Source organism: Chlorocebus sabaeus, chromosome 8, assembly GCF_047675955.1.
Source record: "Chlorocebus sabaeus isolate Y175 chromosome 8, mChlSab1.0.hap1, whole genome shotgun sequence".
Lineage (NCBI taxonomy): Eukaryota > Metazoa > Chordata > Mammalia > Primates > Cercopithecidae > Chlorocebus > Chlorocebus sabaeus.
This window is the reverse complement of record NC_132911.1, coordinates 94,844,444-94,860,060: the sequence shown is the minus strand read 5'-3', so window position 1 is coordinate 94,860,060 and position 15,617 is coordinate 94,844,444. Positions and strand designations below refer to the sequence as shown.

Here is a 15,617-nt window from a genome sequence, read left to right as displayed (position 1 = left end):
AAGAGAAAGTTTTCATTTTCTGCTGATGCCATAAAAATTACCACAAATTTTGCAGTTTAACACAAATTTAATATTTTATAGTTCTGTAAGTCAGAAGTTTATCATGGCTCTTACAGGGCTAAAATCAAGGTGTCAGCAGGGTTATGTCCCTTTCTAGAGGTTCTAGGGGAAGATCTATTTCTTTGCTCTTTTGAGTTGTTTGCAGAATCCAGTTCCTTGTGGTCTAGGACTAACATTCATATGTCCTTGCTGCTGTTAGCTGAAAGTCTTTCCCACCTTCTTGAGGACACCCATACTCCCTGATCCCTTCCTCCATTCTCAAAGCCAGCAATGGTAGGCTGAGTCCTTTTCTCACTTTAAATCTCTCCTGTGAATATCTCTAACTACAGCTGAGAAAGGTTCTCAGCTTTTAAAGACTCATAATTAGGTTTGGCTCACATGGATCATCCAGGATAATCTTCCCATCTGAAGGTCTGCACCCTGTAATCATATCTGCAACATCCGTTTTGCTAGGTAAGGTAAAATAATCACTAGTTCTGGGGATTAGAGCATGGACATCTTTGGGGAGGCATTATTTTGCCAACCACAGAGACGAACTAAAGTAGGAACTTTCAGTTTGCAATTGAATTTAGAGGAAATATAGGGGGCTCAAAACAGTCTTTCACCCAGCAAAAGATTCTCGATGTAAGAAATGGCCTCAGAATAAAGTTCAAATCAGGGATATGGCTGTAAACCCCTCCCTGAAGACCTCTGAAAGACTCAAGCAGTGACTTGGAGACTTCCTTAAATAGAAAATGGAGCTTCTAAGAATCTGAAGGGCCTCAAGTGTGACCCAAACATAGAGAAATACCTGTCTCAAAAAAAATGTTTGTGGCTTTGTGGGCATGATGTAAACCCCATTCAGATTCATTGGAAAAGCACACACATTTCTAAAGAAGTTGTGCCAATTTGGATTAAAAGGGACAGAGGCAGTTCAAAATGAAAAGAGGCCTCTAGGTTCTCAACTCTCTTTGTGGGGAGGCAGGCTGAGAAAGCTACGCAGCTGCAAACAGAAGCCATTTCTTATGAAAAAGACCAGACTCAGTGGGAAGGGCCAAGAGCCAAGGATAGGAACAGATGAGGAAAAGGAGTAGCAACAGAAGCAGACTTTGCCCTAATAAGGAAGCATTCCATGTCTCTGGGGTCAAAAGAGTTGGTGACATGTGCCCAAGTGGATTTCAGAATTCTGTGGTCCCATGTATTCTATGTACCTTCTATTCAGAATGCCCCCTCTCCCTTCCTCTGTCAGTTGTTACCCTGTTCTTATTCCACTGTTAAATGTTGGAGGTTGAGATGGCTGGGAGAGAAGAAGGGCACATGCTTTGTCCTTTTAGTTCACAGGTCTCTGGATCAACAGATGCTGTACCCAAGGAGCTGGACTTGTGGAATCATCTCCCAGGCATTTTGACTGCACCTGGATTGGATTTAGGTGAAAGATACATAAAATTGACTTCAGTGATTAAATTAGACTTTGGGGTGTTGGGAGTGGATAAATGTAGTTTGCCTGTGAGGGGGACGTGAACCAAAGTGACCAGTGGGCAGACTGTGGTAGATTGTTATACAATAGCATTCAATGGATCATCTTGCTGTGTTCCACACCCCTTTGCAATGTGACGTTGCTACTCTTCACTTGAAGTGATGGAATCTGTTCCTTCACCAGCCTTGTGACTTCCTTTGATCATGAAGGGGCCCCTGGGTGCTCGTTTTTTTCCAAGCAGGAGGCAGGCTGAGAAAGCTATTGATAGTGGAAGAATGTGATAAGAAGCAATGTTTGAGAACCAGAGCCTAGATCTTAGGGGTCCCTTACCTTCCACCATCATCCTCTTAGAATAGTGTTCTGAGACTCCAAGGTATATGAAGAAGTCTGGAATAAAGACTTAATGAAGAGAATTGCCCAGTGAGCCCAAATGTCCCAGCTGAACCTAGCCCCCAGCAAACCTGCCAGCTGAATGCTGCTGCCTGAAAGTTAAGGCAAGTCTGACAGAATTGCCACCCAATCAACTAGAGAATCATAGAAAATAACAACTCATGTTGTTTTAAGCCACTGAGTATTGGTACGGTTTGTTAGTAGTAGATGACTGAAACAGCAGCTTAAGTATATTATATCTCACATATTATCTGTTTATATAGTATTTTTATTCCAATAGACACATTAGCTCATCTCATGAATAGAGATGGCAAAATGTCATAATCATAATCATAAAAATACCTTGGATTGATGAATATTATTTAACAACTATTGAGAAACCATAAACCATAGTATCATCTTTAAACTAGAATGAAGTGGCACTCATTTCATAAAAGCCTTTTTCTTTTTGTGGAAGTTGAGATTGCTGCAAATATAATCTCAGTATATCTACTACCTTTTGTAGTGTAAGAAGAGTAACTGCCATGAGCCTCAAATGAGTTCTGAAGTAGAGAAACCATATAATGAAGTAAAGAAACAAAACAAAACAAAACCTTTATACCGATCACTACATGGGCAAAAGAGAAGACAGTTGTAGAGGTATGATGGAATTAAAAAAAAAATTGATCAGTCAGATGGTAAAACTGTCATCTTCATCAAAAAGCCAAGAAATGTTCTTAATCTTTTTGTGCCAAACGTTTTGTTTTAGTAAGATTCTGGGACTGTGCATATTTGTTCATTCACTCAATTGTTTATTTGACAAATATCAAGTGTTTACTAATGTGCCAAGCATTGTGCTAGATACCGGAGATCTAGTTATAAATAAGATAGATAGGTTTCTGACCTTAGAAAGTTGGTTTGGGCTGGTGTTGTCACAATGGAGTGTGACAGGTAACATGATAGAATACTATAGTAATAAGATTTTATTTTTCTTATAATTTTCTTTAACTCAGTAGTCTCCAGGCTGCAGCTTTAAAAACACTGCTGTTCATTTTTGTAAATTACAGGCACTTTTGCAGGAAGTCCTACATCTTGATTCTGTACTTCCCAGGTTCCAGGAGACCTAGAAATGCCCTTATATCATATGGGGATCCTTATATTGTATTATGTCCTGATGCTACTGACCCACAAAAGATGCTGCGCGAGTGAAAACATCATTATTTGATTTCCCCTTAGGATTTCCAGCTGGCGCCTAAGTGGATTTTTCTGGAAGAAAGAACATATCTTCAGAAAGCAAAGTGAGGCTCCTTCCTCACTTGAGGAATTCCTCACTTGAGTAATTTGAAACATTGTTTAGTATGTCTAACTTCTGCTTTTCCTCATGCTCACTGAAATCTACAGCTAGCCTCATTTTCCACTTGTTTTTGACTCTCTCAGGCATCCTGAGGACTGAGATCATGTCCTTTTTTTTTTTTTTTTTGAGACGGAGTCTGGCTCTGTCGCCCAGGCTGGAGTACAGTGGCCGGATCTCAGCTCACTGCAAGCTCTGCCTCCCCGGTTCACGCCATTCTCCTGCCTCAGCCTGCCATGTAACTGGGACCATAGGCGCCCGCCACCACGCCCGGCTAATTTTTTGTGTGTGTTTTTAGTAGAGACGGGGTTTCACCGTGTTAGCCAGGATGGTCTCGATCTCCTGACCTCGTGATCCGCCCGTCTCGGCCTCCCAAAGAGCTGGGATTACAAGCTTGAGCCACCGCGCCTGGTAGTTATCTTTTAGACTTAGTAAATGAGTAATAAATGTTTCTTTTGAGTGACTCAAAAAATTACTGCAGGAAAATTATCATCCTAGATCATTACTATTTTTCTATTGCATTTTTATTCGGACATGTTCAAAAGTTTAATTTTTTTTTTTTTTGAGATGGAGTTTTGCTCTTGTTGCCCAGGCCGGAGTGCAACGGCACGATCTCAGCTCACGGCTACCTCCGCCTCCCGGATTCAAGCGATTCTCATGCCTCAGCCTCCCGAGTAGCTGAGATTATAGGCATGCGCCACCACGCCTGGCTAATTTTGTGTTTTTAGTAAAGATGGGGTTTCTCCATGTTGGTTAGGCTGATCTCGAATTCCTGACCTCAGGTGATCCGCCCGCCTTGGCCTCCCAAAGTGCTGGGATTACAGGTGTGAGCCACCACACCCAGCCTCAAAACTTTAATTTGTTTTCATATTCATGTAAACTAGGATAATATGACAAACCACCAAAGAAAAAAGGAAAGAAAAACATATAAAACATGGCAAGAACTGTGTTTTTAAAGAAAAAAGTTATTCAATGATTCTTGTCAAAGCATGGTAAGGAAGAATGTATTTAGGGCTATACTGATAGGTATAGGGACCATGGCAGCAGGGTCTTGCCATGTTGAAGAAGAGATTAGGCTCAGTTCTGAATACAGCGTGGACAAGTGTGAATTTATAGCCAAGGAGCATGTAGGACAGGGGCAGTAGATGGAAAATTACCAAGGAAACATCAAGGATAAGGGGGATTCTGACTAAACCAAGCAAAAAGGATTCTTGCTGAAGACAGGAGTTCAGGTCTCACATGGGGGATGCTGGAGGATGAGGAACCTGATCAAATATCAATATTGAGAATGGGGCTTTTTGCTAAATTAAGTTAGTAGGGTTCTTTGCTAAAACTGGATTTTATAAGGAAGTGCAGATGGGCCCAGTAGAAGATTCAGAAACCTTACTTGTTTGACCAAGCAAAGAATCTTTGTCAGAGCTTAGGGTTTTTTGTTTGCTTTAACTGTGTTTTACAAGTAAACAATTATTTTAAAACTTTTATCTCAAGAAATTTGTTTTTCGTTGTTTGACGTTATTCATAGACCTACTTATTTTATATGTGTCAGGGACAATAAGCTACAAAACCAAAACTAAGATGACAACCTATTTTGTAAAATGAAACTTGTAAAAGGCAACACACTGCATAGTTCCAAAAAGGTACGGTTACCAGAGTTCCAAACCGGTCAGGCCAACATTCCTGTTATTAAAAAAAAATCAATCAGGAAAAGTAGGCAATGGTGACACTTCCGCAAAGATCTACTTTCTTTTAGATAACAGATGTTGAAAACTGATTTCCTACACAAAACCCCTATAGAAGAAATTGATAACCCCAGGAAGAAGCTTTCTTTATATAACTGCTGCAAAGTTCGACAGCAAAGAGTCAGTCCCTCCTCCTCCCTAGGGGAGATAAACTTGATAATCTGCTTTTGCTCCAGTTTTCTTGTAATCAAGTCACAGGCCTTTCCTCTTTCCTAGCCCCTTTCAGGCTGCTTTTTATCCGTCTTTCCTAGAGAAAAGGACTTGTCCTCCATCCCATTTACTCTCGACCCCCTTTCAGTTACATGGCATCTTCCCTGCCTCGCGTTTCCCAGTTGGTCCTAATTTGTTCCCCTTTTCTCTGGCTGGCTGGGCTCCAGCTCCTCCACTCCCGCTCCTCCCACTCTGCGGGCTCTTTCTTTCTCCCTCCCCTCCCCTCCCCCAGCCATGCCTCCCAGCGCGCTTCCCTTCCCCCGCCTCTCGGTCCTGCACCCTCCCCTCCCCCTGCCTCCTGCCTTGTGACACATCCTGGGCCCTCCCGGAGGCGGTAGCAGCAGTAACAGCAGCAGCAGCAGCGGCAGCAGAGGCAGCAGCACTAGCCACCACTCTGCCGAGGCTGCAACCCCGGCTCGGCCTCCCCAGGCCCCTCCGCTGCCGCAGTCATGGCTGCTGATGGGGTGGACGAACGCTCGCCTCTGCTGTCAGCATCCCACTCCGGAAATGTCACTCCCACCGCCCCACCGTACTTGCAAGAAAGCAGCCCCAGAGGTAAGGCCAGCATAGGTCCCTCTACTTTGCAAGGAAACGCCCAGAAGGATAAAGACCTGGGAGCTCTAGCTTGGAGGTGGAGGTGAGCCTCTCGCTTGGGCTAAGCAAGGATGCTGACTGTGCCTTCCCAGGCGAGCCCGCCTGCCTGACAGCTTCTCCGCAGGGCTTTTCTGGTTGTGGTGGTGCTGGTGGTGCTGGTGGTGGTGGTGGTGGTGGTGGTGGTGGTGGTGGTTGTGGTAGTGGTGTGTGTGTTTGTATTTCACCACTTCTTACACGGGGCTACAGGATGTGACATGAATCTCCCAAGCTGTGCTTAGCTGTTTTCAGAGCAGCCCCTAAGCGCAGCTAGGAGGTGGTGCAAATCTTTCACAATCATTCACAAATCCTTTTCCGTTGCTGAGAAACCAGGCGTATTGCTCACCTTGGCATCTGTCCTTGAAAGGGCTTTAACTTGAACAATATGCTTCTGCTACCATTCACCCAACAGTGCTCTGTTCACTCAGTGAATTGCCATACCCAAAATGAATACAGTTAATCAGTATTCCTAATATGTCTGAAATTCCTGCCCTTCCTTTTTACTCCTACTTTTAACGAGGATGTGTTAGATTTAATTGTGAATGAGAAGGAAGGACCTTACTTCTGATAGATGGGAAGATAGGATATTTTTAATACATATCTGGTGAGATTGAAATTAACTTGTAAAAAGTAACCCAAATTAATACTACATATATTTCTATTTTTTCCCTCAAGAAGAATTAAAAAAAAAAAACTAAATGGCAATGGGATCTGTAGAAATATGGAATCTATTTACCATACTATTCGATTCGTTTAAAAATCAAATGTTGTTCTAAGTCTTTTAGTTGATTACTATAGTAAAGAAATAAGGTGGAGTCAGGTGTTAACAAGAAAATGGAAGGCAAGACTTAAAAACAAACCACTTAGGTTAGTGAAAAGATTGGTCAAAATGGCACTTGCAAATGTGCCTTAAGTGCATCTCCCTCTTTTTTTGGCTGAATATGAGCGAAGTTTAATAACCCAAGGAAGCAAAAGTTAATGATTTTGAAAATGTAAGTAGGTAATGTTTCTTGTAACACAACTTTTTAAGTTGAATTCTGGAATTAGAGCTGATGTAGAGCAGGTTGAACTTGCTTAGTATTTAAAATTTCTATTTAACATTTTATAACTTCAAAATCAACTATCTAGATCTTAGTCCATACTTAAAAAGAAGGAAAACAAAGGAAAAAGATGTTTAGCTGTAAATAATTCAGTGTGAGCTATGGCTTGAGAAATAAGGTACAGAGACTTGCCCACAGAAAACCTACAGGTCATGTTTGTTGGTCAGCATTAAACTTGTATCAGAGGACACCAGGCAAGAGAATTTCCTCTAATGGGCCAGTTTGATATAAATATTTTACTGTTATATAAATTGTATTATGTAGAATACACTTAAACACTCACTAATGAATGTTTCAACTTCATAAAGTCAGCCTTTTATGGCAAATATTTGACAGTTTATTAGGAGACAAAGTTTCAATTTAAGTAATTTTCCTATAACCTCAATTAGTGGATAAATTATTTTTTAAAAAATGGTTACACTCAGGGACCTGCTTGTAGACATCTTTATTATTTGCCATATATTTGTTTAACCTAGTAAGATTCCTCAAACTACACAAGTATAAGTTCCAGTTGAGCCGCTGAGAAAAAGTAGTGTCATTCTAGAAAACTTTTAACAACCAGAGAGACGCAATGATTTAGCAAAAAGCTTCTTCTGCCTTATGGTAGAATACATTTTTTCTTAACTGGTGAATGAGACAGGTTAGATGATTAGAGAAACTCTTAATTTCATATGACATAACACCTACTAAGGAAGAAGCATAAATGAGAAGTAAAAGCATTTTATTTGCATTTTTGACAAAATATTTTTCTTCATAAATAACAAACATTGTAATAAATATTATGAGTAACACACAAGATCTAATTCTGGAAGACCACCACTATTCATTCATTTATTAATTTATTGGGAAGCACAATGGGCCATACACTGCTCTAGGGAAACAAACGTAATCAATCCTATACCCTCATGAAGTCTATATTGTATTAGGGAGAAAGAATAAATAAACACACGGCTGAATTATTTCAGATTGTAAAAAAAGTTCTATCACTAGATCAGATGTTTTTGGTAGTTGAAAACCATTAGGGTTAACAGTTGGAATTCGATCAGAAATAGAATGCACTTTCTGATAATGAATTTTAGTTCATGATCCCATTTATAGTTATTCAGACTTTTATTTAAAAGAGAAAAAGGAAGTCAAAAGCTGTAACTAGTGAATATTTTCTCCAATCCAACCCTTTTCTCTTTCTGTTACCTTCTAAAGTACAGAGATGTTAGTTCCCACCTCCAAGATGAAATAGTCCATTTCAGGTTGAAAGTTGGTGGAGTGTTTATTTCTAGACAGATTATTAATAATGTAACAGGGAGCAGTTAGTATTGTGTGTTTGGTTTTAGCACAAGAAAAATCATGTGTGGTCTGTGTAACAATCCATGTGGGTTTCTAAGTGGAGTGTGTCTAGTGTTCTCTACTGTCAGTATTGGATTTGTGCATAGGAAATCGCTTCTCTCCTGCTTACAGTGCTTCATTTAATATACTTGCCAGTTTTCATTTAGGTGTAGAAATTAAAATTAAAGAGAGTTTTAGGCTCATTTGAAAGGAGATTGGAAGAAATACCACAAAACTTACACAGTTTTGATGTATTAATTGATTCCTTTATACATCTGCTAATTTCGTAGTTAGGATATAACAAAAGAATATGAGCTTTGAATTTATAAGATTTTCTCTGTGAATATTGTTTATATCTGGGGTTGTCTCATTATGTATTGAATATGGGAATGGGATTATATACTTCACTATAATTCATAAAGGGAAAATAATAATTTGTTATACAGAGGCAGACAGTTTGATTTACTTAGTTTTTTTAAAATTATTCAGCAAATAAATATTTGAGTGCCAGCCAAATCTGTGGTAGGAGAGCAAAAATAGACATGGCTCCTCTTCCAGTGTAGTGAGGGTATTGAGAAATAAATTATGTAATCATACAAACAAATGCAACATGCAATGGGGATGAAGACAGTGCTGGAAATATATGCTATACCTTGAGAGTACAAATTAAGATTTAATTTTGTTGAGGGAGTCGGAGAAGCCTTTCTTGATGCTTGAATGAGATCTGAAAGTTGAGCAAGAGTTAACTTGGCAAAAGGTGGACTGGAAGACCTTTTTAGGCAAAGAAAGCAGTATTGGCAAAGCCATCAGCAGGGTGGAGTATGACAAATACAAGGCACTTAAGGAAGGACAATGTGGCTAAAATGGAAACAGCAATAGGAAATGCGCTGCAAAATGGGATTGGAGAGGCAGGTATGGTGGATATTCTCCCAAGACTCTCTTTCCCCTTCAAAGAACTATGTCTTCTGATATTCAGTTTCCTCTCCTTGAATCTGGGCTGATGCTATGACTTGATTTTGACCTCTAGAATAAGGTAGAAGATATGCTGAATGACTTCGGAGGGTTTTACAGCTTTTGTCTTGGGCTTTTGTAAAGCACACTCTGGGGAAAGTAACTTGTCATGTAAGAAGTACAATACCCTAAGACTGCCATGCTTTATGGAACCTGAAACTAGTCTCGTAGAGAAAAATGCCTGACCAGCCCTCAGACATGTGAAGGGAGATGCCATATTTGATGCCAAGCTCAATTGAGCCTTCACATGACTCCAGCCTTAGCCAAATTCTTACTACAACCACATATGGGCAACTTGTTCTGCAGCAACAGATGACCAGAATAATGAATATGAATCAGCCCATCCAGGATATTGTTGGTCATGTTAAGGAATATTGCCATAAGCAAAGGGATGACTGGATTAAATCTTTATTATTAGTGTTTAAATCACTCTATAGATTAGAGAATGAATTAGAGGATTGGCTAGATTAGACAAGGATAGATGACTTCCTTTGTTACTGTGATAATTCGGGCCATTTAATTGAACTATTTCAGTAGCTTGGACTCAGGTGGTGGTAGAGATGGAGAAATGAGGGATGATGTTAAGGAGGTAGATTGAACAGGGCTTGATGATGCATTGCACATGGAAGTGAGGGAGAAGTGGCAAGGATATCTCCTAGAATTCTGGCTATACAACTTCATGGTGTGATTACCGGAACACTAGAAGATGGAGAACACCAAAAGAGGACCGAGTTTTGGGGAACACAGATAATGAACTTAGTTTTAGACATGATGTATTTCAGATGCTTTCAAATATCTAAGATGAGGTGTGACAACTGGATCTACACTACAGGTCCTGGCTGCTACATGTGGCCAAATGGGACCTGTAGTGTAGATCCAGTTGTCACATCTCTTCTTAGTCCTCGTTTCTTAGGACTAAGAAACGGGGCATGGGCTTAATATATAAAATTGTGTGTTAGTTGCATATTGGTGATAGCTAAATACATGGATGTTGATTCAGAACTTCCCAGGGCGCTACTGGTGTGCCATACGATGTGCTGTGATGGGACATACATGTGCTAAGGTAGTAATTAAAGCCTTCAGGCCAGAGGCCTCCAGTTATTTTATTTTATTTTTTTTTGAGACAGGTTCTCACTCTGTTGCTCAGGCTGGAGTGCAGTGGTATAATCATAGCTCACTGCAGTGTTGACCTCTTGGACCCAAATAATCCTCCCACCTCCGTCTCCTGAGTAGCCACCACACTCTTCTAATTTTTTTTGTATTTTTTTATAGAGATGAAGTTTCACTAAGTTGCCCAGGCTGGTGTCAAACTCCTGGGCTCAAACCATTTACCTGCCTTGGCCTCCCAAAGTGCCAGGATTACAGGCATGAGCCACCACACCAGGCCCAGAGACCTCCAGTTCTAAGATGTCATACACATATTGTCATTTTCTCTGTGTACCACAGTGTGAAAAAGTTTGAGAAGCTCCATATGAGATAACCTAGGGAGAAAGAGTAATCTAAGAAAAGGAGAGAACCTGGACAAAGCTTTGAAAAACCCTGATGTTTAATGACTAGAGAGAGGAAGGTGAATGTAGCTGCCAGCAAGGAGGGACAAAAACACCAGGAGATGATAATATCACAGAGTCAAGAGCAAGAAAATACTTCAAGAAAGGAGTCATCATGCAAAAGTTTAAGAAAGAGCAAAGATGATAAGGACCAAAAATGTCTTTTGAAGTTAGTGTCATGGAGATCATTAGGGACTTTAGTGACAGTTGTTTGTATTTGTTTATATTCAAGCTCTTTTTAAAGAATTGAAGAATTATCTATTTCCATCTAATGTAATATTCCAATATACCTTTATTTTAATTGCAAACTGACCTCAAAGCTGCTTAACATAAATGAAAAGGTTAATATTCCTTTACTCTGAAACTCATTTAGGTTTTCTAGGAAGCATAATTGTCATAATTGTGTTTTAGAAGACATTGTCCTATCCTTTTCACCTTTTAAAAAAACATGTAAACTTGAAATTGCTTGAGGAAATGTTTTCAGTGAGTAGAAAAAGAAAATAAATTGACTCCTAGTTTTGAGACATATTATTTAATACGTACTCTTATGCTTTCTTAGAAATCCTACAGTAAATAGGTGTATTTTTAGTGACTCTCTTACGTCCTATACCTGGAGAAATCTAAGGTTAGAGATAGTGTCTTAGTTTAAAGTTAGGTAAAGTCTTAGTTCATTTTTAACTATGTTCTACACTAGGCTAGACTTTTACTGAATTAGAGAGATTGAATATATTTTGGCAGTCTTCTAAATTTCTGAGTCTCCCTGCATACTTGCAGGGAGCATAAGGTTGTCTGTGGATTGGCAGGAAGAGATGACACAGATCCAGGGACCCTTACCACATGTACAACCCATCGTAAGGCTAGATTAAATTCTCACTTTACTTGCCAAGGATTCGGAAACCCACTGGAAGCCAGGTTGTCACAATGAGGAGAAAAGGATGCAGGATATTTGTTTTTTGTTTTTTGTTTTTTTTTGAGAGAGAGTCTCACTTTGTCACCCAGGCTGGAGTGCAGTGGCCGGATCTCAGCTCACTGCAAGCTCTGCCTCCCAGGTTCACGCCATTCTCCTGCCTCAGCCTCCTGAGTAGCTGGGACTACAGGCGCCCGCCACCTCGCCCAGCTAGTTTTTTTTTTGTATTTTTTAGTAGAGACGAGGTTTCACCGCATTAGCCAGGATGGTCTCGATCTCCTGACCTCGTGATCCGCCCGTCTCGGCCTCCCAAAGTGCTGGGATTACAGGCTTGAGCCACCGCGCCAGGCTGGATGCAGGATATTTGAGAGCAGCTTCCTGATGCTCCCCCAAGCCCCAGAAGAGTGTTCAGCTGCTGTGATACTGAGCAAGCAGGGCCTTGTCGAATTATGAGAAGCCTTTGTGCTGTGCTATTGCTAATGCTCCATTTAAGGGAATTTTTTTCAAAATGGTTCTTAAATCAAAATTTGCTTCACTGAGACCACATCCTCATCAAGGAAAAATAGAGCCTACACATTGGTGAAATAGATCTGCTTCTAGCTTTCCAGTATGGTAGTGAGCTCATTTGCTGTTATAGTCTTTTTTTTTTTTTCATTATTCTGTAGGCATCAGGCTCCAGGATTCTTTTATTCTGTTTTATAATATCCACATTTCCTTCTGTCTATACTGAACATCTTTAAAATATTAATCAAGAAATGTTTCATTCATTCAGTCATCCTTTCAAATATTTGAATGCCTATGATAGTATTCCAGATGCTGAGGAGCTTACATTCCTGTGAGATACATACAGTAAGCATTATCATTTCAAAGGGTGAAGAAAATAAAGCAGCCTATGAGGGTGGAGAGTAACTGTTTGGATGGCAAATGTTTGAGATGGGTGTCCCGGAAAGACAACTCAGAGATAGCACCCAGAGACCTGAAACATGAGTTGGATCAGCCTTTGGAAGATTTACCGAAAGAGTGCTCCATGCAACGGGAACAGCAAGTATAACACTTGCTATTTTAAAAACAAGGAGGAGGCCAGGCACTGCGGCTCAGGCCTGTAGTTCCAGCTACTCATGAGTCTGCTGCTGGAGGATCTCTTGAGCCCAGGAGTTCGAGGCTGCAGTGAGCTGCAATAGTGCCATTGTACTCCAGCATGCGCAACAGAGTGAGACTCTGTCTCAAAAATAAATAAATAAATAAACAAAACAAGGGACAGTGGGTTAGAGCATGGTCACTTAGGGGAGAGCAGAAGAGATAGAGGAGGTGAGAGGTGTAGATGAGGGAAACCCAGGAGAGATTTCTATTCCACCTGCTGGAGAAGGGATTATGTCCTGAGGATAATGAGAAGCCGTGGAGAGGTTGGAGCAAAGGAGAGACATGAAAACACTTTACTTTTTAAAAAAAATCACCCTTGGTTGGCATGTGGAGGAGAACAGACTAATGAGACATGACACTAATCAGGATGCTGTTAGAGCAGAAGAGGCAAGAGATAATGGTGATCTAAACCAGGGTACAGGTGATGGAAGCACTGAGGTGTGTTGGTGTCAGGATGTATTTTAAACAGGACTTGCTAATGGGTTGAGTCAGTGGAAAGAAAGGAATCACGAATCTCCAAAAATGACCCTAGTAAGTAGGTACAAGGTTATATCTGAGATAGGCAAACAGGAGGAAGAATTGGCCATGTGTGTGGGAGGTGGGAGAAGGACAGTGGAAATCACTATTCTGTTTCAGACATGTGGAGTTTGAAATACCTGTAGTTATTCAATTAGAAATGTGAATTAGGCAGTTTGTTGTACAAATTTGGAGTCTGAGAAAACTTGGGTTGGAGAGCAAATTTCATTCAACAATTATTTATTAAATGTACAGTAGCATTTTCCTGGAGTGGGAGATGATGCTCTCAATTTCCTGTTTGTTTCCAAGCACTATGCAGACTCTTCAAGAATGTAAAACTTGTAGGGTAGAGCATTCTGTTAAAATTTTGGAAGGTTTGCCAAATGCATACAAATGTTAGCTATATGGATGTAGATATTGGAGAAGAAAGTTAACAGGATGGATGTTCATAACTATCTTTGAGGGCAATAAGCAGCTATCTGGGAAATGATCTAAATGGAAACTGTAATACTTCCATTTGGGAAAAGCAGATAACCCTGAATACACCTTTGTGCTCAGGTGTTTTGTGTTTCTTTCTTTTTCTTTTCTTTTCTTTTTTCTTTTTTTTTTTTTTGAGACAGACTCTCACTCTGTTGCCCAGGCTGGAGTATAGTGGCGTGATCTCAGCTCACTGCAAACCCTACCTCCCAGGTTCAAGTGATTCTCCTACTTCAGCCTCCCAAGTAGCTAGGACTACAGGCACCTGCCACAAAGCCTGACTAATTTTTGTATTTTTAGTAGAGGTGGGGTTTCACCATGTTGGCCAGGCTGGTCTCGAGCTCCTGACCATTTTAAAATGATCCACCCACCTTGGCCTCCCAAAGTACTTGGATTACAGGCATGAGCCGCCATGCCTGGTCTGTGCTTCATGTTTATAATGAGTAAGAGGTAATCGACTAAATTGGGAATGGCATTCCATAGTAGCTCCTGAAAATGAATACATTCTTCTTTCTGTTTTCTCTTCTTTTACAAGGGTTTCTTTGCTTTTTTAGAAAAAATTTTGGTGGTAGTGGGGGTGTGCAAAGGAGTTTATGTTGCTTTTGAACTTTTCTAGATTTTTTTCTTTTCTGGTTGCTGTTGTAAAGTGAGTTTCTTTTCTTCTGTAAGAACCACAACAACCAAATGTGAGAAAAGCAAAAAGCATGGGTCCTTTTCCTGGACTTCAGGTGCATTGTGCAAGTATGTGTAACTCCCTTTAGAGTCCAGAGAAGGTCCGTCACTATAGTGTTTGGCTTGGGAGACCTGAGGCTTCTTATCTCAGCCAGTTACTACCTGTTTGGCCTTGGAATCATTACTTTACATCTCAGGGCCTCAGTTTCCCACATTTATCAAAGGAGTGGTCCATTATGTTTCCTTTGGCTTTTATATTTTATGACACAGTTGTTCTTAAGAAGCTGGACACATTTAGAAAAATATATCTATCAATTTAAAATGTAGATGTTTGTTATCCTTTCTTACCTCTTTTAGTTCCAATGTCCCTCTTTCACCTAAATAGCTATTCCTTCTAGTATGCTTCTAGAAATGGGAAAGATAGTAGTATATTGAAGATTAAGGATGTTACATGACTCTTTTAAAAATTAGAAGCCCAACTAGCTTGCACTGTTTTATTTCTCTGTAGAATATATTCGCATGTGCTGCATGACTGATTAGCACATTTTATTCTAAGCATTTACTTCTAAAGGCAACGGCAAAATTTTTCTTCCTCTCATAGTTTGTTGAGATATTTAGGCTTAGTCAATCTGTAATACGGATTTTAAAATAGTGTACAAGAAAGTCCTGAATTTTTTGACGTTTTTAACGTGTGATTTCTACAGGGGGAGAATTTGGAAGAAAGCATGTTACGATATGACATTTTATTGTTTGAGAGATTAAGTGCTAAGACTGACCATCCAGAGGAGAAACAATATATAGAAATGATAGTGAGTAGACTTAAAGTGAGATTTTCAGACACCTTTTAGACCACTGGACATATCCCAAATAAACACTGATTTATATTAGCTGTGTGGATTTTACAAACTAATATAAAGTTATTTTAAAATTTTGTAACAAAGTTTATTCCAAGTTTATAGAATTTGGTTGTCATGTTCTAGTTCTCTATATAAAATACCTTGCCAGGTTCAGCAAAAGTCATATTTGGATTTGCTGCCATCCCTTAATGAGGACATAGGTCATTATTAAAACTGTCAGACATGCCTAAATACAAGATGACCTAAGTGGAA

At 40.0% G+C, this 15,617-nt stretch overlaps 1 protein-coding gene across 13 annotated transcripts in view; it reads left to right on the top strand.

Moving 5' to 3' along the window:
- PIP4P2 (phosphatidylinositol-4,5-bisphosphate 4-phosphatase 2) overlaps positions 1-15,617 on the top strand; it is an 80,518-nt gene that overhangs the window by 27,610 nt on the left and 37,291 nt on the right. For 9 of the 13 annotated variants that reach the window (XM_073018196.1, XM_073018193.1, XM_073018195.1 and 6 more), the window contains one exon: positions 1,374-2,545. The exons of 1 other annotated variant lie outside the window; for it this stretch is intronic. In XM_073018196.1, the coding sequence (XP_072874297.1) occupies positions 2,518-2,545 (28 nt within the window). In that variant the 5' untranslated portion in view covers positions 1,374-2,517. Of the gene's footprint in view, positions 1-1,373; positions 2,546-3,121; positions 3,184-5,403; positions 5,741-15,617 lie in introns of those variants that run through there. 3 more of the 13 variants (XR_012093725.1, XM_073018189.1, XM_008001053.3) reach the window with 3 other exon arrangements.